The sequence below is a fragment of the Rhopalosiphum maidis genome, chromosome 3 (genome assembly GCF_003676215.2).
Source record: "Rhopalosiphum maidis isolate BTI-1 chromosome 3, ASM367621v3, whole genome shotgun sequence".
In the NCBI taxonomy this organism is placed as follows: domain Eukaryota; kingdom Metazoa; phylum Arthropoda; class Insecta; order Hemiptera; family Aphididae; genus Rhopalosiphum; species Rhopalosiphum maidis.
The window spans coordinates 17,971,550-17,996,349 of NC_040879.1; the positions used below are offsets into that span (position 1 = coordinate 17,971,550).

Here is a 24,800-nt window from a genome sequence, read left to right on the forward strand (position 1 = left end):
GTAATTTGGATTGAGGATAAGCATCAAATTGAAAAGGAATACATTGTTTCCCATTTCTGTAGCCTTAAAGGATTTTTTTTAAATATAAATTTTAGTATTCATTTAATAATTGCACAGTTTATACAACTTTAAAATTAAAAACATTTTAATAATAGACTTGTTTAGCATATAAATGTATTTGTATTGAGCCGATTAATCTTTTGATCACCAATATGTAATAAAGAAATTAAAAGAACTATTAGATCATATTTTGACTGTTGATTTTAGATTAGACATAGATAATTTTACAATAAAGTTAAGGCATTAAGGGGATATGATATTAATCTTTTTAAAGCCATCAGTATGGTCAAATTGCTAAATGTGTATGCGCATAATATAAAAAGTGCACAGTTAATGATTTAATGATATGTATATGACAATAGTGTAAAATAAATAGCAGTCACACAAATACTATTAATATAATATTATTGGCAATTGTTTTCTTTAGAGTAAAGAACACTTTTATGTTCTCCAAAAGTATCAAACTTTTCTCAATTGTTTAACTAACCTGATTATCTAATAGCATTTTTGAAAACATATTTGAATTTTTCATGAAGTTTACTTGAAAACAACTATAACAATTTTAAATTAATTTTTTTAGTTCAATATTATTACCTAAATATTACATTTTAAAAATTCTTAATATTTAGAATATTGAATTCTTATTTTGAATAATCAAAATAATTCAATAATTTAAAAGTTTATTTTCAAAAAAGTTGAAAGTAGTTATCAAGTAAATCCATGAAAAATTCAAATATGCCTCCAGACATTTTATAAAATTACTAATATCAATTGACTTGAATATTTATTTTAGTATAAAACACAACTGGGGTTCGAGATAGAATTTTTGTTTTGTTTATGTTACCTATTTTGATTTATTTTTATTCCAATAACCTAAACCATCAATAGGATTATTATATTTTCAACAGGTTAATTGATTTCCAATAGGAATAATAGGATAAATATGTTTTTTACTAAAGAACAAAAAATATTAGACAATGAAATAATAAGGAATAGGTAACCATTAAATGTCAAAACAAATCCTCTGAACATTTAAATAATGCAGTTATAATAAGTTACTTATTTTAGCTGTTTTGTATGGTAGTTAAACATTTTTTTTATAGTTGTTTTATTTTTATATTGATTTTAAACTATTAGACTTCAATTATAATATCATACTTTGTTTAATATTTTAGGTTTATGAAATTGTATTATATAAATTTATAACTATTCTATTTCTAACAAATGTTTTGATAAATATGAGTGTATGACATATTGAATGTTAAAAGTAAGGTAATAGAATATTACATTGTTCAATAATTCAATATTATAGTATTATTCAAACTATATCTAAATCTAATTCACACAACATATAATAGGTGCCTACTACTTAATAATTTTAAGATGATATAATCTTAGCAGAAAAAAAATTATCAGTAGAGACAAATATAGTATAATGTAAGTAGGTAATAGACAATTAACTTTATTTTCCTGTTTAGGTACTAAGTTGTAATAAATATTTATATAAAAACAATTGAAATTGTTTAATTATTTAATTTAAGTTATTTCTTTATTAATATTGTTAAATATTCTGTAAACATAGAGAATTAAAAGATTTTTTTTATTTACTGTAAGTATTTTAATTATTTTTTAGATAGGTATTTTAGTTTTATTAAAAAAAAGTCCAACTTTTGGTTAGAGTAAAACACTTCAAAAGGTCAATGTTTTATTTTCATAAGAATACTCTTATTTTATTAAATACAGTTATTATTATTTAAAATAGGTTTACTTGTTCATTATTATTAAGCATTTCAATTAGGTATTTCAAAATTATGTACAGTTCTTTATCATGTATAATAGACTAATAATTAGTTATAGCTTCTATAGATATAAATTTTAAAAAATATTATCAGTAAGTAAATTGACTTTTGAAAAATGACCATTTAACTTTTGTATTTCTATTTAACTATTTTACTGGTCTAGATAAAATTACAAAACTTAGAAATTATAGTTAACAGACATTGAGTTTTATTAATTTATCTTAATATTCATCACGAAAAATATATGAATGGTAAACTCTGAACTCTAATAGATTAAATATCTATTTTGAAACAAAATACACATAAAAATCAGTCATCATCAGTATATTAATCGACATTTGATAATAATTTATAGGTACTAAATTTTAAACTATACATAAAACAAAGACCAGTGAAACAATATAATTTTTAACTTTGTATAGCCTCCTACTAAAATTAAAAAATAATATTATCATTTCGTCTTTCAACTTTCAAGTCAATTCACTTACTGATAAATAATTTTTTTTATATTTAAGCTAGTTCATCAATTAAATCTAACATGATTATATATAAATATATAATAATAGTAATATATAATTAAAAATATAATATTTATGTATTTAAATTATGATAGTGCTAATTAGGTATAGATCTGTTCATTATGTACAATAACGATAAAATAAATTTATAAAAATTATTGAATATTATTTCCTCTGAAGTTTCAATATTAACTATAAGAAAATAGACAGTTAAATGTTTTTTTTTATTATTTAATTTAAACCCATAATTTTTATATGTGTAGCTAGAAAGCCAAGATTATCTAGACTTTCTACGCACAGCTAATGTATGCATCATGAAGTATTAATGTTTATAATACAAGTTACTGATTCAAGCTTAATAAATAATAATTTATAATAATTAATATTAATTAATAAATATTTTTAAATAGATGATTACTTTATTAGTATTGTTTGAGCATTTATTTTCTAATTTTAAACTACTTATAACTTATAAACTAACATTATTTATATAAAGAAAAAAAAGGTAAAATAATATAACTTAAAAAAATTAATTATTTTTTAACAAATGAAAAATGATATTGATATTGTAACTGCATATTGTTAACATTTATCGAAAGTAAAAATATGATAACTATTAGCTATAGTCTTGAGCATTTATTTTTCTACATAAAAGTTTTTTTGTTATTGATAAAATATTGACTTACATATTCTATTCAATAGCAAAATAATATTTTTTATAATATAAATCAATGTAAAATTAAATATAGTAATAATAATATAGTGTCTTATAAGTACACAAATTTTGTTTAAATCAATTTATTTTAAACAACATGATGTATAATGAGTTAAGAAGATATCCATGGGTTAAATTGTGAATCAAAGAATAATAATAATAAAAAAAATAAATGAATCTATAGTAATGTAAATTAAATTGTAAATTACATTATACTAATGAATTTTAAAATTAATTATTTTTCATAGTATATATAAATTAAAAATAAATATAAATAATTTTTTTTTACAACATTTAACTATGTTGAACATTTAATTGTATACATAATAATATCACGCAATTTATTATAAGTGTAGTTTATTAAGTCTACTTTATGAATAATAAATAATAATGCATAGAAAATAATATTTTTATATTTTCACGAGAGAGGTATAAACAACATTTTGTTTTTAGATATATTTACAATAATTAACACTAGTGAAAAATAATCAATATTACTTTATAAGTAAAAATATAATGTGTGAGTAATTATGTAAAATTAATTTTGACTATGTAATTAGTAAAGGCTACTTAACCCTGTTTTTTTTTTTAATTTTAAACAATTGAAATAGTTTTTAAGAAATTTCATACATTTTTCAATCAAAATATCGGATATAATAAAAACCAATGGTTCACAATTTATACATGATAAAAAAATAATAAAATTATGTATTTTGACAAATTTTTCTCAAAAGAATAAAAACAGATGAGAAAAATGAAGTTGGATTAAAATTTAAATTATAACCATCTTTATGTTATTTTGTAATACAGAGTATTTTTAAATAATAATTACTTAAAAATTCAAATTTGATAAAATAATAAAATTATTGTAGATACAATATATTAACGACATCATTTTATAAAAATTATATGTTGTAAAAAATAATTCAAATATTTTTAAGTCTTATGGGATGCAAACAAAAATGAATACATATGAGTAAATACATAAAATTATAAAAAATTTTATATTAGTATAAATTATAAATTTAGTATTATGAATATATAATACATACCTAGGCGCGTAGCCATGAATTTCAAAGGGGAGGGGGTGTTATTCAAAATTAATTGACAAAATTATACACATCAAATTAATAACTTTACAAACGCATTACAAGTGATTAGATAATAGTTTATGAGAGAAATTGTAAATAATATTACTATTAATAAAAAAAAAAATTTTAATCTATGAGTATACCAGGACTGAGAGGGGTGTTACTACACCTGTAACAACCCCCCTGGCTACGCGTCTGTATATACCTACTAGGTGGGAATCAAAATATAAATAGATAATAGTTTATTAAAATAAAATAACAATTTCATATTTGTAAAATAAATAAAAATATAAAATTATGACTTAAACAATATTAATATACATAAATGATCATTTAATATTAATAGTTTAGAAATTTTATAAATTACTAATTATATCAAACACAAATTCTCAAGAGTATAATAACTATTAAGTCTTTTAGAGCATATTAAACATACAATTTCAAGATATTCACTATAGTCTTTCAAAACAATTAGGATAAAGATAAAAATTACTTTGGGAATGATACATTTTGAGATCAGCTCATGAATCACTGTACTTTAAAATATTATATGAACATAGTCAGACAAGTGTATTGTGTCTTAAAATAATTAATCTAGCTATGAAAACATATTTTAATTATTTACCTAGTCTTAATATAATTAATAGCATTGATTATTAAGGTATGCATAATTTAAAGAATAAAATTATAATAAGTGAAAAAATGCTGTATCTTTTTTCACTGTCAAATACTACAATTCTTAAAATTTCACGGTTTCACATTTATTTTGAAATTATATTCTTAAGAGGGCGCAACACTACATGTGTTTTTTCCGTCTTACAAGTGTGCAACATACCAAATTTATGCTTAGTAGATCATGTTTAACTCTGTTAGTTTAAAAATTGAGAGTGAATCAACCCATTATAAAACTTGATTGTAAGAACATTATCTGTTTGTATGTTGGATTTTTATGATTATTCAGTTTTTAAGTGAGTTATGAGCATTTTTAATGCTATTATAAACGCATAACTTACTAAAAATGTGACCATCATAAAAAACCAACATACTAATACAGATAATGTTCTTACCACCAAGTTTCGTAATAGGTTGATTCACTCAAATTTTTTAACTAACGGAGTTAATCATGATTTACTGAACATACATTTGCAATGTTACAGACTTGTAAGATCAAGACAACACATGCAGGTGTGATACCCTCTTAAGTTACAATAATTTATTTGTCTTTGCACGAGCATAAAAAAAAATTTACTATATAAAAAAAAAACAGCCAAATAACTATATATAAAATATAGTGTTTAAAATTATACCTATGTAAAAATATATAATTCAAGACATATTTAATTAATTAAATTCAAAGTGAATGCAGAATTTTTATGAAAATTATATCAACAAACCTAAAATTATTCACAATAAATATCCTAAGATTGTTTAAACTAATAAACTAATTTGAATTATTTTGTTTATAACAATATTTTTTTTTAATTTATTACAAATTGTGGCAAAATTAATATTTTCACAATCCATAAAATGAACATAATACTTTTAAAACAATAATAATAAATTATTTGAAAGTCGATAAATCACGAATCACGCACATCAATAATACTTTTTTAACTATGAATAAGTTGTCTAGAATATAAATCATAAAATAAAAATAAAAAAATAACAATAAAATAATATATATCTGTACATAAAAGATGTTTCTTTTCATTTCTTAACTTCAGACTGAAAGTGATATTATATATTTAACATTTTGCAATCATATTATTTAAAATTAAAATAATTGTCAATTAAATATAAATCTGAAATAAAATAAACTATTTAACAAGAAAAACAATAAAAATTAATCAAAACACTAAAAACAAAGATGAATGAAAGTATTAAAATACTTTAAAATAATTCAAGTAAAATTATTATTAGATATTATTGTTAATCTATAGAAACAATCATGTATGTGGTTTTAACTGAATGCATTATAGATAACTTTCTTTTTTTAGGAGCAAATTTAAATTCATTTGTTTTAAAAGACCTAAATCCAATTTCACCCCAAGTTTGCATACCAAAAATTGGTATATTTGGAAATGTTTTTGCTATATGAGCATTATCTTCAATAGGTAATGAATGTCTATCTACACACTGAAACATCATTATGAATGTCTTATGAATGTTCAATTTCCCAAAAGTCTTGTTAACATACAGTGCAGTGTGTTTTAATCCTTCTAGTACTCCATCATCTGTAGTAGAACCAATGAAATCTGACACACAACGTATACCATCTCCACGAAATATGATTGCCTTCAAAACACCAGGAATATTTTTTTTTGGTGGATTATCATAATCTAAGCTTGACACGTGTCCACCAGACAATGCAAATGGTTCAGACTGATTGTTAGATACCATTTTCACAATAAACCTTATCATTCCATCAATATGTGGTGCACCAACTTTCAAAAATATTATTCCTTTTATAGGGCGTGGATCACTATAAAAAAATTCACGTATTGGTTCTTGTGTAAATGAATCGGATGTAACTACGCGTGTAAATACACTTACATCATAACTGACAGTTGTAGGCAAATAGAGAAGTGCTAGCTTTTTATGCATCATAGTCTGAACAGATATCAATTCATTTTTTTCATTTTTGTCTGGATAAATAATACCTTTAGCACCAATTGGTACAAATGTTTTAACTGATTTTGGCACTATGTCACTTCTGGGAAAGAAACGGTTATCGTTTCTATCTCGTAAACGCATACAAATTTTCGGTCTGGATCTAGAGGAAGGTCCACCAGCCATACCTTCAAAAGTAAACAATACTTTTGGTTCAATTCTTAAATCAATAAAATGTCCACTGTGTATGGGCTCTGGTCGATGATCAGTTCCATGCATATAATTTAGAGAAGCAGCTTGAATCCATGTACGTTTTTTTAACAGTATATCAGTAGCTATTTTTAATGAAGTGTTGACTTCTCGAAGAGTATTAAGATCATAATAGTTTAGATAAGAAAGAACCAACTTTAAAACAGAGTACTGTTCAGAAAAATATTCACCAAAATCACCAGAATAAGGTGACTGTGGACCCACCGGAATAACTATGGACTTAGATGTGTTACTTGAATCCAATGAACAACTGCTTGAGCTTGGCAGATCTTCCATTTCGTACATATATACACCACCTAAAAATCGAACAAAACGATTTTGGACCCGAGTTTTATACTTGGGGTTTCAAAGGTATTTGGTAGCATAATAAATCACAGAATATTAGTTAAGTTATCTAATATATTTATGAGAATATGTTGTTCTCACCTACTATAAGCAGTTAGGATTAGTATTGCAAATTACGTTTTCGCCAATCTCCCTCAATTTTTGCAGCGCACGTTTAACTTGATGTAGATAAATAAAACGCAGTTGACCAAACTCTCATCAATTAAAATATTCAATATTGAACGGTTTGCATTAGGTCAAAATGACATTAGAACAATATTGCATACGCCGTACAGAAATAAAAACAAAAAATAATAATTATCATAGGTATGTGTTATCACTTACATACTCACTAAAATATGTAGCGTTGTTGTTCCAAATGGCCACGGAGGAAGATTACACACTGATTTATTCCTCCAAACGCGGAGGTAAAATAATAATTAGATATAATCAATATTACCAAAGGGTACCAACCCGTTTATAATATACCTAGTATATAAGATAAATGATTAAGTACAATTTTCACGAACCTAATACCTACTGAGTAAATAATGTTCGGTAAACGATTGAATTTGTAGACATCAATCGTACTTGCTAATAAGTATTTAACTTGCGGTACAATAAAATGCAGTAATTGACAATCGTATAAGTACAACAAATAAACATAGATAGGTAGGTAAGTAACGTGCGTAATATTTGTTGTTTTTAAAACTCAATGCACAGAAATACAGAAATATGTTTGGTCGTATGAATAGTGGCCTAGTGCTAACGTTATTTCAAAGGCGGTACGACAATGACATACTGTTTTTAGTGTTCGGTACTTATTATGTAGACAATTATCACAATGGCAGGTACCTATGTAATAAAGATGAAGATATACATTCTAAGGTAGGTATGTAAGGTGTGCATAAAAAAAAGATTAAAATGGATAGGTATTGATAAAATAGATTACGTTAGTTTGAACATCGGCCACACGTATTCATAGTTTTTGAAGAGTTGTGTTTTGTTTAAATTTTTGATCAAGACATGTCAATGGTGAAAAATTCTGAAATATATTTTTATTAACTTTCTTAGTAACATAAAATATTCAACGTTTTAACGAACTTATACATTTCGCGACGCAAACGAAACACGATTAGGTAACAGTGGTAACACGTCTACGAATAAGGATACGCTGACGTCTATATTATAGACTAACACAATGAAATTAAATAATTTAACGAAAAGGTAAACGTACATATCTAATGCCCTATGGTAAAGTAGATATGTGTGCTTAGTGTACGCTCGATGATAAAATTACTGACAAACGACTATAATATTATGTCCTACATTTATATGAGAATGTAGGATTAAGACCTGCAAACATTCAAGCCACGAGTAACAGTCATAATTTATCAATATTATCATTACTTAGTAATGTGCAAGCGGTTCCCACGGCGTCGTCAGTTCAAACAAAAAAAAAAAAAAAAAAATTATAAGCTTAGATACTCAATAAGTCCTGGTTAAAATTATTGAATGTTGGTAATAATTAGTTTATTACCTATTTATTTCAAATCTAATTTAGAGTCCTCGCCGGATCTACGACCAGAGCTTTATCTAGGACTTTATGATCTTTATGAGACTCGGGTTGGGGGTGTAAAAGCAAAAGTAAAATATACCCATGTTATTATTAATTGGTGCGTCCGAATTGCGTGCCAAAAAAATAAACATTAAAATACCTCTGTGTACCTAATACACATTTTATTTAGAATAGTTACGCTCAAAGTTGTTATACTATATTAATATAAATCATATCATTCAAAACTATAGGGAATAGGGATATTTTTGGCTATTCAAAATAGATTGCCATTCAATGATATAGGTAATATGTATAAAATATTTAGTATATAAATATTACAGCTTAAATTAAAAATATATGACGTAATAATATTACTTAGAGTGAGAATGTTACATGATAGCTGGTAGATAAAACGATGTTTATTTCTGATACGGTGTAGCAATGACAGAAACCAAATTGGAGAACATGAGGATTTAGAATTTAGATGTTAATAATAGCCACTTAGTTAACACTGATTATAATTTAACGTAGGTACAGTAGAACTATTGTAGAAGTCGCTTATTACTTATTAGGAACACTTTTTCGACCAAGATGAAACGTGACAATTAACCGATTGTTTCTAATATGCAATTGGTTTTATTTAGTATAAAAACAATGCGTGCAAACTGTTTACAAATTAATTAATTTAGATAGTATGTAAAATATTTATCGAACGCGCAATATTGGAAAATAAAAGTGGAAAAATATATAGACAAAGCGGATAAAAAAGGCTTTAAGCAACATTATTATTATAAAAGCATTACAATTTTTAATTTTTACTATATTTTTTTCACGATCTTTCAAAATCCATGATTTCAATGTAAAATGTAAAATGAAAAATATTAGATCGAGCAAATCTAATTTTTGAAAGCACATCAGGGACTTTAAAGACGCACTTCTGTGGCTCCGACATTTTTAGATTTTTAAAAAAACGAAACACTAACCACGTTTACGTACGCACACCAAAGCTGAACTAAAACAATAATAGTACCTAGAGACTAAAGAGCATAGTAATTAGTAGGTACGACTGTACTTACGATAAAGAAAAGTAAAAATAAACGAAATTAATTTGTCAAGTGGAATTCAGTATTGGTACGTAACGGCAGTAAAGATAAGATAATATTGTATAGTACTATATTATAGTATGTAGTATAATAGTAGTAGTACCTACCTTGACCCTAATGATAGTTTGAAACAACCAATGTGTTGTTTCAATAATCCTATTGATTTTTAATGTTTTAATATACAGTCCCTAGACATTTGATTTCAATAACGTGATTGTATCAATTATCGGTGTTCCTAATAAGTGGCTCCTACTCGTACCATATATTGAAATTGAATGTTAATACAGTATATTAATAATTTCAAACTAGATCCAATTTGTTATCCAAAACTACCCTCAAAGTAGAAAATTGAAGCATTTTATCGACATTTAATCATATTCATACACAAAAAAAATATATCATTGTAAAATCAATGCATTTATCGCTCCGATTAGAATCTAAAATAATTCTTAATGAATAATAATATGGTCTGAGTGATCTGAGTGTCTGACAGCTATATTACAAAGTATACTTTATCATATATTTATATTACTATTATAATTATATAGTAATTAATTTTGCCATTAGTAATACTATATAAACAGGCAACAGCTTACAATTAATCTAAACATTTTGTAATTCATTGTGTATAAAAAAAAATGAGTCATAATATTTTTAAAATTATACCATGTCTATTAAACGCTTATACAGTTATACATAAAATATGAATATTTGGTGAAAATTTAAAATACTATTGTCTGTTTTATTTTTAATGACTACAAAATAAGAAATCGATATTGTCAGAAATTGGTTTTGAGTAAAAATGTAAGTTTTCCCTACATTTTTTCGTTGTTCCTAATCATTAAGAAAAGTACTTAACATTTTTTAGTTTTGTACTCCCTTTTTATATACCCACCAAATTCACTTTTCAATCAAAAAATATCTAAGCATTTTTTTTGTTCACACAAACAAAAACACATTATTAAATCAATATATTATTGTTGCTTCGCTCAATTTTGTAAAAACATTCATGTGTTTCCTATTATATTATTAAAATATAGTAGGTATTCGTGTCTGTGCGGCTGTGCATTAAATATATAATTCTACAAATATATTTTTTTAATATTACAGAAACCAATTAGTATTTCTGAGTGACTACTGTTTGTCTTTTTAAAGAATAAAATATAGGTACCTATCAAATAAATATCTTACAAATTTTATAATTAAAATTGTTTAGTAACATGTCATAAATTAGTAGATATTTCAAATGCGATGGCATAAATAATAAGCTAAAAAAGAAGATTGATTGAGAGTCTGTTACTGCAGCACCCTATTTTGTTTAATGTTTATTGATTGATTGAAACTTAAATTATATATATTTAAAAATGTTGAGCAATATAATCATTAAACTGCTTTATAGGTCCTTAGTTGTTCGAATACACGCCACATTAATTTTAAAAACGGAAATATTAATTATTATAATAGGATTCTATAATAACAAATGTATTACTATGCTAGTAATAATAGTATGAATAGTATGACATTATATTACATTCATAATTATTATGGAATGTTATAGGCTGTTATTATTGGATAGCGCAAGTCAATGTAACAATCAACTATAAGTATATATACTACTTTATATTCAGATATATTACTTAATTGATATTGATTATGGTTATAGCTTATAAAGTTATAACGTTATAAATTTATGCATAGGTCAAGTATTAAAATTTAAAACAATTAAAATTGAAAATTATTGCTTGAAAATATTTCAAGGAAAATAAAATTATAGTTTAATATATATAAATATATATACCGCATTATTTAAGTTTACATTTTAGTCAAAAGTTTTCTGATTCTACGAAGTAATAGTATCTAATAATAACAGTAGTAGTAAATCAATGATTTTAATCTTAATTCTTATTTAGATAAATAAAACCTATTGCATTAACTATTTTTTTGTTTAATTATTATTCACTTATATATTTTTTTAATTATTATTTTTATAAGTGTCAACAAACTAATAATGTTTTTATATTAATTTAATTCAAATTGTATCGATAAATAATAAAAGCTAACAGTTGGTAATAAACTTATGGTCCCCATAAGTTGTTAATTTCTCAATTAAAAAATTTACAAAAATCTATAGTCATACTATGTTTCTTTATAATAAGCTTAAGTTAGAATTTTGACAAAGTTCGCCAAAATCTTAAAAATATTCAAATTAATTTGCAATTAGAAATTAATAAAACATTTTATTTTTATATCTATTTTAAGCTTTTAAAATTGAATACAAGATTCCTCTACAGTAGTTCATATTGAAATCATATAATCTAAAGAATATGTAAAGACAATTATTTTTTATAGATGTTTTAAGTTAAAATTTGGACGAAATTACTTATGTAAACGATAAATAACATGTTATAATTCAAAAAAATTATTTGTGGGACTTTAAAATCTTTTATGTATATTATATTATCATACGCAATGATATTTTTTATTTATTTTATAGTATTATATTATTATCTACTTATACTATAAATCTTTTTTTTTCTTTTACGGCATCTATTTACAAAAAGATCTTATTACATTTTGAGTTATCTAAGTTGATATAATAGGTAATGGTAAAAATATATATTATTGTAATAATCAAATATTAATAATATAATAAATTCAATATTTTCGAATAATTATATCAACTTACCTTAACATTAAAACTAAAATAAATTGCTTTATTAACTATCATCAAAAAAAACGTATTATGATAGATGTAAGATGTATACATGTATATGTTATAAATTATATATTTAATAATACATATATACGAGTACTTTGTAATATAAAATAATTAACAGTCCACTCAAAATTGTTTTTGTTATTCAATGATACCTATATTTGTATATCATAGAATTCAAATTTAACAAGATCATATTAGTAATTCATTCGACTCCTAATTATAGCAGAGCGGAATCCAAATAAAAACATACCTTCTTAAAATGTAATAATTTATCAAAATATATAACATCCATTTCTATAGTAACCTACTCTATGATAATAGGTACACACGACTCTAAAGTCTAACTGTACAGCAACTTCAGAATTTTTGATGGCTTTTTTAAACACATATCTTTTTGATTTTAAATGCTTTAAATCGCAAATCCGCCGAACCCTGTTAATAAGTATACCCTGATCATAGTTTATAAGTAGTTCTGTAGAATTTGATTGATTAGTTAAATACTTACATAATAAATAATATAGTATTTCAAGTTTGAATATAATAATAAAAATATAATTTATTTCGAATTCAAAATCATCTAGAACCATGCTTATATTTCTCAATAATTATTTAAAAAATAGTTCAATGTATAAGTAGGTAATTAAAATTGGTTTCGCCATTATTATAGTTAAACTTAATCGTTTTAAGTACCATCTGTTGCTCAATTTAGGTAGGTAGGATCAATTGATAGAGGTTCATAAAACTTTTTAACCACTAACAAAAGTACGAAAATTGTTTGCTAAAAAAAAAAACCACATACAAGAAAAAACGTTATTGTAAAACAGAATTATCTCGGTTCAAGTTATTGATATATGTATTACAATATTTTCGAATTTTAAAACAAAGATAAATCATCTCGCATAAAAAAAAAAATAACAATTCTGAACAGAGTTCAGACTTCAGACTATTACAGTGTGTTTATGACGTAAATAAAGTAAGTGGTGAGATATAATAACCAACCTTGTATACCCACGCTTTTTGTATTTTGTTTTTAAATTCAACTATATCGATATGGAACATTAAACAAACTTTACACTTTACACTTTACAAAGTAAGATTAAGTATATCAAAAAGCATATACTAGTAATTACAAAAAAATATAATAACGTATTTATAATAAATATTATAGCTGGTATATGTGTTCTCTGATGTATTGTATCAAACATAAAAATATACTATTATTATTGTTTATTATTTAATATTGCATAAATTATTTTATAATTATAAATGAATATGATATATTAATAATTAATATATATATATATTTACTTAAACATAATAAATAATTAATAAGTAATTTGTACTGCTGTACTGCTAATTAGCAGCCTGTCTAATGAAGTACCATCACGAACACAATTACGATCTTTATTTTATAAATTTTAAAAATAACTGTGATTAACCTAAACATTTTCAAATTATTAATATTATTATTACTTACCTAGAACTGTAAATTGATACAATATAAATCTAAAATGTTTAATGTAATTATTATTATACTCTATCAAATATCAAATACTTTTATAATAGGTACTTTTTTAAATTTTTATTTATATGCGTTATACCTTAATTAATATTGATGTTGCATTCGTATTTTGTACTTGCAAGTTGCAAGTGAAGTGGAGCCAAAAATGCTCAATACTTTTCAAAATAATTATGAAAAACAAACTAAAATTAAGGAAAATGGGATTTTTTTACAATAAACTAGTTTTTAACAAGATTAATGTTTTGGTGTAACTTAAATACGAATAACCTTAGATACCTGTAATTACTTATGTTAGCGTTTTCTAAACATGATATAATTTTCAAACATGTTAACTAAAAAATTGTTTTAGTTTTATTTTTTTATAGATGACAATAAAAGATTGAACGCGAAGTAAAAATGTTGAAAAATTTAATATAAGATACTACATAAAATACTTATGTTCTTGTATCTGTATAATTATAAAAATACATACACAATTTTTTTTATGCATTATGAGCTTAAATTTTTATAAAATCGTTAAAATCACAATAATTTACAAACCACAAGTATTTTGTAGTAAAAATTATAAAAATTTTTAATATTATAGTTAGGTTTAAAAATGTAATACAATGTTTATTTTAATTAGTTCATACGGGAACCTAAAGAATCTATAAAAAATATATGATCACAATTTTTTTTTTTTTTAGGTATTTGAAGTTCAAATTTTTACGAAATTACATTTTTAATGATGAATAACAACATTAATTATTTTGTCATATTTCAAAAATACTATTTGTTGGACTTAGAACTTTAACATACATTATGAATTTAATTATACCACGTCTCAAAAGAGTAATAATCACTTTTCGCGCATACCAGCTGACGGTTCCAGCAGTGGCGAGCCCAAACTTCCACCACTTTACTAGCCAACGTTTCCCAAAACAACCTATGAACATTTATGACTAATATTTCTAATTAGTAATATTATTATATTTTATTTGGGGACTATCCAATAGTAGTCGTTGGTGGGAGATGCGCGGAAATGGACAACAATCAGTCAACCAACTATATTAATTATTCACTTTTATAAAACAGGGTACCTATATTTTCCAAATATGTAGAATCATTTTAAAATATTATTTAAATATACTATGATCCTATTCTAACTTTTTTATGGTAAGGACATCGCCGGCGTGAAAGTTGGACAGGAAGGGCTAGAGATCCAGGGACCGTATCTACGGAAGGGCCCGAGTTTCGTGACACCTTTTATACAAAGTTATTTTATAATCATTCGCCGTAGCATAAGATACTATTCTAGAAAATTTTATCTATTTAATTATAAATTAATCTATTGTAGGCGATCAGATACTATCTCAAGAAGCTAAGGATTAAGTAATTGATTTTTATTTAATTTTAGTGTTTGTATTTATTTTTTGCCCAAAATTATTTTAACTAAACCAAATTATTATGGTTTTAATGTTCACATATTATAAAACTTGAATATTTGTATTATACTAAATTATGTATAAATGTGTACAAGAGGTATATATATCTTGGCGGAAAAATAAGTGTAAATAAAGGGGGCCTAGAATCGATCAGCCTAGGGTCCCGAAAAAGTTCTTGCTGACCTTGGGTAATAAGGTGGTATTGACTCAAAAAGTAATAACAATAATATAACATGGTATAAATATTTATTCTTATTATATAATTAAATATATATTAATTATTAATAATATAGTAAATACAATATATCTGAAAATATTATTAAAATAAATGATTTAATATCTATTTAAAAAACATATCATGAAATACTTAGTGATATTATGATACCTACCAACTCGTCACCTAATGTTAATGTACAGCAGATAGGTTTCAACTTCTTTACCTTTTTTTCCTTGAATTTTTATACTATAACATGGTATTTAAATATTACAAAATAAATAAAAACAGAAGGTTTTTAATAAGTTAAAACTTTTATAATTATTGAATTGGCAGGTACACGAGTTATTAACTTGTAACTACTATAATTTAAATAAAATTTTCTTTTTTGTATACATATAAAAATCTTAATAAAGTAACATTAGTATGAATTTAAAAAATAATAATAATTAAAATAGCAAGATAAAAAAAAGTTTAAATAATACTAATACGAGTATAGTAATATAATGTGTATACTTAAAATGAGAATGATAAAACAATTATTCATTTCAGCATAATAAACAAAATAATAACTTATTAGATGAATATATTATTTATAAATATACACATTTATGAAATATTTTAATGTTGGAGTGAATTGATTTTTTGACAAATTAGGGAATATCGAACATCATATCGGTTTTATCTTGGAAAATTAGAAGTGAAGGTTATTTTTATATTTTACAAATTCTTAACTCACTTAAAAGTTCTAATATTGTAAATTTGTATTTATTATTTACTATTAGTCATTAGTCACCAACGTCATCGTTACTAATGTTAAGAAAAATCACCGAAATTCCATAAAAAATAAAATTATTTTAACTGATTTTTATAAAAGTATATTTTATCAAAATTATCACGAGAAAACCGTTTTTGGTTCGATTTAATCCTCCTTTTCTTTAATACATGCCTCTCGTATAGGTATATATATATATAGCTATACAACGAAATGCGTGCGACAATCATAATGTCGATACGATATTTGACATGCGCACAGAATAATGTATAATGTAAGGGCTTTATTGTTATAATAATAGAAAGCGACGATCATATTATTATTAAATATTGACGAACCACCATTATAGTAACCGTATATATATTGTGTGCGAACGAATGACGGGTGGGCGGTTAAGTAAACAAGTATAAATTTGGCGACGGGGTAAATCGATTTTTTGTTGAAAATATAAATCTGTCAACCAAAACCTTCGCTACACGTACAACAAATACACCCACGATCCACAAAGCCCCGTGTGTCATGTATATATTAAAATAATTTAAAACATTTTTATAAACGCAACAGCAACTGTTGTAGTAGATGCTTGTTCTGAGTTGTACGTGCCATCTCTAAAATATTATTAAATACATAATAATTTATAAATGTACTTAGTCTGAGAAGTCTCGTCGTGTTTGTTTTCGTTTATACGTCCAGACACCTATATATAACCACAAATAGCACAAATATAATTAATAATTATACATATTAATTATTATCTACCCACCACTTTCCAGAATTACACAACTAATATTAATTTTATTTAAAAAGGGTTGTCAGGACATAGAATACTTTATCAAAATATTTACATAAATTAACTCAATAAATAAGCTGTTGTATGAAACACTGAAACAAGAAAACAAAAAATAAAATTATACAGGTAAATTCTAAAAATTATTGTTTTTTAAATTTCCAATAAAGTAATAATTTCCTTAAGCAATATTTTAAGAATATTAATTGAAAATAATCACCCAGGTACATTTTTATGCAGGGGCCACCAACTAATTTCTATGGAGGTCTGTTTTGAAACTTACTATACTGGCCGCGATCCCTATCAGTTTTAATAATTTAATAAATTCATTTTTTTTAAATTAGTATTTATATTGATTTATTTATGCATTTGTTCAATACAGATTAATTTAATTATTTTTCGTAGTATAAATTGTATATGACACTTATAATTTTTATTAATTTATATTGTAAAATTTTTAAAATCTACTCCGCGGATAAAGGTCCGTAAAAAGTGTTCGCGATCCGCCAGTTGGTGACTCTTGGTTTTATGTATACACAACTAAAAATTAAAAGCTAAACAAAACTGAGAAATTTTCGAGTTGGTTGAAATTAAATGGTAACCAAACATTGCACAAATTCAGGAATATAAAAAGCATGGTCACTGGTCTGAATTTAGGAGGTATACGATCCAATGTCCAGAGTTCCGGCTCTCGAGTAGCAACAAAATATTAACTGGTCCTCTACAAGGCTATAAGTATATTTTCCTTAATTTTCTATTTGTTGTAAAAACAGTAGATATACGGTATACCTACTAATTAGTAGGTATCTAATTATTTTTGACAAAATTATGTTCTTGTTTATAATTATTAATAAAATATTCAACTGTTAATAATAGTTCAATTTTAGGTAGGTACATGTCATATTTCTAATTTAAAAAGAAAATGTTAATTTCATAATAATGAATAAAAATGATATCATTTTTATTTTTTTTCAATTATTTTGAAAATGTCTGGGAATTTTTTTACTCTAGACTTCCTACATCAAAATATCAATTACATCCAATTTTCTTCATGAAATTACCCGCAAAGTTTCAGTTTGAAGCATTTTAATTTTTAAGTACACAAAGGGTGATGAGCGATGACTAATGACGAACAGAAAAAATTCAATAGGTATATTCATTATAGAATCTGAAAGAAATATATAATTAAATCTAAAATAAAAGATTTCCAAAATTAATAACTAAAATATAGATATAGTTATTGTTTTATTTATATTCTTTCTTATTGTTTACGGTTTATCTATGTATAAATACCTATCCGTTATGATTTAATCGTACAAACTATAAGTTATTTAAACTAAAAAAGACCATTGAAATTGAGCATTACTATTTAGTTTTTAAAGTGCTTACTACAGTGTCAATATGACATATATACCTACATTTAAGTTTAAAATCTCAAATTATATTATTATATTTAAAAATAAATAATAATATAATATATACAATTTATGTATCTAATAATACAATTATATAAATATATAATACACACATGTATATGTATATATTATAAATTTATATTTTAATCACAACTTCCATCATTCCATCCGTCTCTCCATCTTTCGTTTACTCTATTACAATCAAAAATTGATTTTCCAATTTTTTGATTGACATCATTGTGTATAGAACATAGCCATTCAGATAATGTATTTTGAGAGTTAGTTTCTGGTGGTCGTTGGGTTAACCTATTAATGAAAACACTAAATCAACACTTGTAAAATGTGAATACCTACTGACCTATACATATCTATAAGACATAAGTTCTATAACATCGTAATTCATATATGTATAACTTACAAATGAGTAAAATCACGACCACATGCTTGACAAGGGTACAGACGTCCGAGTAGTTCAAAAAATTGATTTATATCTTCCTGTTTTTGAAGAGAAGGTTCGTCCGGATAGTTTGCCACTATGGTATGAAGCAAATTCCAGGTATGATATCCTATAGGTAAAAAATATTTTAAGTTTTAATAATGTTTTATTATTTCAAACATTCTAGGATTTGCATTCTTTCTGTAATAATGAGTAAAAAGCATTTTTAATTGATCTTTATAATGGTTTTAGGTTTATATACGTGTGTATAGAACAGATACTTTATAATCTCGGTGTGTCTACTTGCTATCATATCGATTCGTTGCTGTGGTTACCAATATCGATGTTAAGGTAAGAGTGAATTCAGATATTATGATTTACGAAGAATAAATAATATAGGTACTCTAGAAGTGATTGGCAATAATACAATTAAGAAAAGTTAAGAAAGTCTACTCTTCAGGCATGCTTTGAAGTATTTTGCTTGACGTCAATAAATTGTTTTTACTTACAACAATGCTTTTAATATTCACTATTTTCTTTTCTACTCCTGTATTTTAATTTGTAAGTCATAACCAAATTAGTAATCCCAATTTTAAATTTAGAATTAATGACTTTTAAAAAAAAAAATGAAAAATGAAAACTAAATTAATATTTATTTTTATGTCGAAATTAATTTGAAATAGATTAAAATGATGAATGAATTGATGAGTAATTGTTTATTGAAAATGTTATATAAATGTGTAAAGCCGGTATAACGATACAAGATACAACATTAAATGTATAAAAATCACCTTTAACTCTTTTGCATATGTCAATAACACATTATTTATTAGTATACGTCTAATATAATAATTATTATGTAATAATATTATATTGTTATGTACTTTTAAATATTTTATTTCCATAGTATAAAACACTTGTATTACTAGAATTAGCCATTAATTCGCATAAGTTGTAAAATAATTAACTGATAAAAAGAATAATTTACAAATTAAATTAAATCCACATATAGAAATTGGGAATTTAAAATGCACGCAAAGTATATAAAATAAAAATATTTAAAAAAAATATTTTTTCTGTAGCATTATTGTAACTTATTTTTTGGGTAGAAATTTTAAGATCTCAACAGATGGTGAACTATTGTTAAAAAAACTTGATTTAAATTAATGTGATAATTTTACTTACCGAGTTGAACTTTATTCAACGGGCAATTGTGTTCCATTTAAAATGTATGCACCAGAAATAAAATAAGTTTTTAAAAATTTACGAAATTTGAAATCGTTGGAAATAGTATAGGTAGGATACACGTGTTACTATAGGCAACAAATACAACTTGCGACAGAAATATTTTATTTTAATATTTGGTATTTACTATTTACTTTATTTACGTTATTTTAACACATACAGTTCTAAAGCATTGATTTCCAGATTCTAAAATACTCCATGATTCCTAATGTTACAAAATACAATATTTCTAATTGTATTTTAGAATGGGATATCACCGAAATCATGTGTATCAACTAAAACCATAGTTCTATATAAATGTTAGGAACAAAATTCTAAATCCACTAAAAATAAAGACTGGCCAGACTGGGTATTGATTTGAAAGGAACGTATTTATAATTAATAACATTTATAGGCGTTTCATAAGTCATAATCTTGTACTTACTATGAGTAGTTAAAATTATGCCAAAAAGTTTAGTCTTTTTTAGGCAGGATGCAGAAAAAGTAAAAAACCTATCACTTTTAAAAATAACTGGGAATAAGAAAAATATAAAATCAAGGAAAAACAGGAAGTTTTGCGCAAAACCATTTTCGAAAAAGCAATTTTAAACTACTAAATGTACAAACGGGTGATTCGATATACACAGTTATTTAACAATAAATAATAAACTTTTTGAATAAAATATGTCTTTAATAAGTAGGTCAAATTCATAATTTTAATCTTAAGTAACTAATAGGTAGGTACTTAATATTTTGTAAAATCAGAATTGTTGTGACATTTTTCTGCCATTATTACCCATAATAAAACAATGGTCTAATTAAAAATTTTGTAGAAATAAAAAGTGCATTAAAAATAAAAAATATGGCTTTTATATTTTAGAAGCTGCACTACCTCGTTTTATTATATTATCAATTATATTGATGCCTGATGGTAGATGGTAGTGTATTTAAAATATTCATTTTTAATTTAATTAAAATAATCATTGTATCAACAATATAAGTAGTTATTATATATAAATATTATAAATAATGAACACAATAAAAGCTATAAACTATAATAACCACAAAAGTTTTAAAAATCTTTAATTTCATGCTTTTGAAAAATAAAAAATTTACACTGTTATTATGAGGAGTAATTTTGATTTACTTTATTATTTTTATATTATATATATAGGATATTTTAATTTAATATTCTATGTTTAGGTATGTTCATGTCCATAATAAATTAAATCAACTAAATTTTCTATACAGGTAATTCAACCTGTTATGTGATAATTATGAAAATATTAAAAATAAAATTCATTTCCAGATATAGGTAGTTGAATATATTGAAATATACTGAATCGTCAAAATATGAATAATTCAAATTTGTTGCTGTGGTAATAGGTAGTTCAACATTGGGATATATAATAAATATTATACATTTATAACAATTAATGATATTTAATTAATTAGTAGTTTAATTTATTTTAAATCAAGAAAATTCACTTTACAATATTACCTACTCAAGTTGATTAATTGACTTCAAAATTAAATAATTTGAAACGGCAGTTTACTGTTTAAAATTATATAAATTAATTTTATGCTTAAAATTATATTATTGTAAAAACAATTTCCAAATATGAAAATATTGTCTTAATTTAAATTACAAACTTAATACAAATATGTACCAGCTGAAAATATAATTGTGTTCATTGTTGAAATAAAAACTAAGCAGAATGAGAGAATCTATAATTTTTTTAATTGTAATCGTATCATACCACCATTCAATAGTTTGATAAATAAACATTTAATAATAGTTGTAATATTCTTTTGAATGTCCCTATACCTACTTCTTTTTTTACATTACATACTAGAAGATCATGTTAGGTGTACTTTTTTAATACATGTTATACATGTTTATTATGTATAATAAACAAATTATGTTTGTCATCAAAATCTGTATCAATATCTTAAAAGGACCGATTTTTTAAATTTAATTTTGAAAAGTAATAAAATTTATATATTGACCGATAAAAATATTTTATATGATCTCAGGTATAATTAAGAAATTATCATTAAACTATTCTCAAATGTCAAATTAAAATCAGTACTGTTATCATTTGAAAAGGTAGCAAAGTAATTTACCGATATATTAAATTTACTGAAATCAATGAAACTATTAGTAATATTTATATTTGTATTCAAAAACTTGTGGAAATAGTAATAAAGTTTCTTCTAGAACTCTTTGTCTTAACTAGTTTTTCAAGATTAAATTTAAGGTTTTTCTATCTTTTATTTAAACTAGAATAAAAAAGATATAATTGTTTATAATTGTTTATAGAAGTTCACATATTACATGTATAATAAGTATCTAGTAAATAATTATTTTATTTTAATATTTATCAACTAAATAAATGAATGCAGCAACTATGTAAAGTGTGAATTAAGTAAGCAAGTAAATTTCAATACCTTCATCATATATTTTCTAAATAATTTTGAATTAAATAAAAAATTGTACCTATTTAAAATATATTTCTTTATATCGTATATAGATAGAGGTTTTTTTTTGTTTTTGCTATATTATATTTTTATTCTAATTGTCTACATTTATAATTTTACTATATTTCATTAGATATAATAATTAAAAACAGATATGGATATGGATTACAAATTATTATACACCCATATTGACCTTACAGTTATTACAATTTGTTTATAATAATATATCATTACCAATAGTTTTTAGTTTTTTTATCATCTGTTTTGTTAAAAGTGTTACAACATTTAAAAAACAAAGTTCATTTCTTCCAATAAAAATTTAAATTATTAAGTTATTTTCTAACTTAAGTTAAACTGCCATTTATTAATTGCTAATTAATAAAATTATATATTTACTGAACATTATAATTTATAATAGAAACAATAGCACTAATAACCAAACAGTTACTCATACAATTTAAATAAATTGAATACAATTTGTCTTAAATATACCAAATCCACCTGTCTATTAAACTACATATTGCATTAAAATGTTTAAATAAATAAATTTAACAAACAATTTTTTCAAATTAATTTTATTTTTAAATATTGATAATTATTATTTTTTCAAGGCAATAAACTCAATAAAGTATAATGAAACATGTACATAAAAACATGATTTATTCATATTAAAGGCCCTATTCCCTAGGTACCCTTTATTTTTATTACCCTTATAATTTATAGAGTAATATCAATAAACCTAAGTTTTAGATAGAATTAATGTGCATTATTGTATTAATAAATTAGGTATACATAAATTACACATTACATTTTAACAATTAATTGACTATTTGCATTTCAATAAAATAAAAATTAGTAGGTAGGTACAGATCATCGTATTAAAACCTCCACTGGCCACTGGGAAATCTCTTCATTCAGTGTTTCCTAATTTCCTATGATGTCTGTAATGTGTGAATAATATATAAATGAAGCTTATTGTTCTATTATTGTAACATATTGCCCAATAAAAAATATCGTTATAAAGGAACAAAAAAAATATATATCAAATATATCGACCGTATATGCACATCCCGCACAGGGATCCGCGTACGCAGACGTTAGAAATATAACCGTGTTTTTCGACGGTCTCGCCCGGTTACCGGCGATGGGACGCGACGTTGGTAACACGGTAGCCGGTAACCTTTGCAGGGCGTCCGATTTAATATCAAGAGTATTCACACACGCGCACGCACACGCTGACACACGACGACGCACGCACACGCACAATACGCATCTCGCGCGGCGTGCGCCTTACCCACACCACCACACACTCGCAAATTTGTAATGTTCCGTTGTGATCGGCGTTCGGTTAACCGATTATTATAATCTACTGTAATCGAAATCGTCATCTTTTCCCCGTCCGTTCCCCAAAAATCACACCATCGCCAGACGTGTTTCAAACGCCCTCGTTAGCTTGCTGGCTGTACGCCTATAAATAATGCCTATCATTATACATAATGGTTTATACCGTCCGTACCAACCAACCACCTTGCGATTGTGATATTATTTTTACAACAATTAAAAAACAGTTTCGGACGGCTCTCCGGCCCGTTGGGCGGCAACAGATAAAATGTTTCGATAAAACGTGTGTGACGAGATCGAAACGAAATAATATTATATTATATTATAATAACTGCTGTACAATCATATTATTTGACCGCGCGCGCACAGCAATTCGCTGGTGTACGCGGCTTGGCCTCCCGAGGTCGCGCCGAT

The 24,800-nt window shown here is 24.4% G+C and overlaps 2 protein-coding genes across 2 annotated transcripts; both read right to left on the reverse strand.

Annotated features, from left to right (window-relative positions):
* Positions 1 to 6,061: 6,061 nt before the first annotated feature.
* On the reverse strand, positions 6,062 to 8,479 carry LOC113557212. The gene is made up of 2 exons (XM_026962597.1): positions 7,490 to 8,479; positions 6,062 to 7,359 (listed from the first exon to the last, which is right to left on the reverse strand). Exon 2 carries the CDS (start codon positions 7,346 to 7,348, stop codon positions 6,113 to 6,115), a length of 1,236 nt encoding a protein of 411 aa, XP_026818398.1. The 5' UTR covers positions 7,349 to 7,359; positions 7,490 to 8,479; the 3' UTR covers positions 6,062 to 6,112.
* A 10,568-nt stretch (positions 8,480 to 19,047) lies between these two features.
* On the reverse strand, positions 19,048 to 20,562 carry LOC113559003 (FAD-linked sulfhydryl oxidase ALR-like). Its single transcript, XM_026964592.1, has 3 exons — positions 20,526 to 20,562; positions 19,323 to 19,470; positions 19,048 to 19,210 (listed from the first exon to the last, which is right to left on the reverse strand). The coding sequence occupies exons 1-3, from the start codon at positions 20,560 to 20,562 to the stop codon at positions 19,048 to 19,050; spliced, it is 348 nt and encodes a 115-aa protein (XP_026820393.1).
* Between the last annotated feature and the right edge of the window lie 4,238 nt (positions 20,563 to 24,800).

Excerpts from the sequence above, each read along its gene's own strand:
- LOC113557212 (XM_026962597.1), bottom strand. The coding sequence starts at position 7,348 with ATGTACGAAATGGAAGATCTGCCAAGCTCAAGCAGTTGTTCATTGGAT.
- LOC113559003 (XM_026964592.1), bottom strand. The coding sequence starts at position 20,562 with ATGGAACACAATTGCCCGTTGAATAAAGTTCAACTCG. Across the intron at positions 19,471-20,525 it reads GTTGAATAAAGTTCAACTCG|GATATCATACCTGGAATTTG; the intron begins GTAAGTAAAATT and ends TTTTACCTATAG. Across the intron at positions 19,211-19,322 it reads GGTCGTGATTTTACTCATTT|GTTAACCCAACGACCACCAG; the intron begins GTAAGTTATACA and ends TTTCATTAATAG.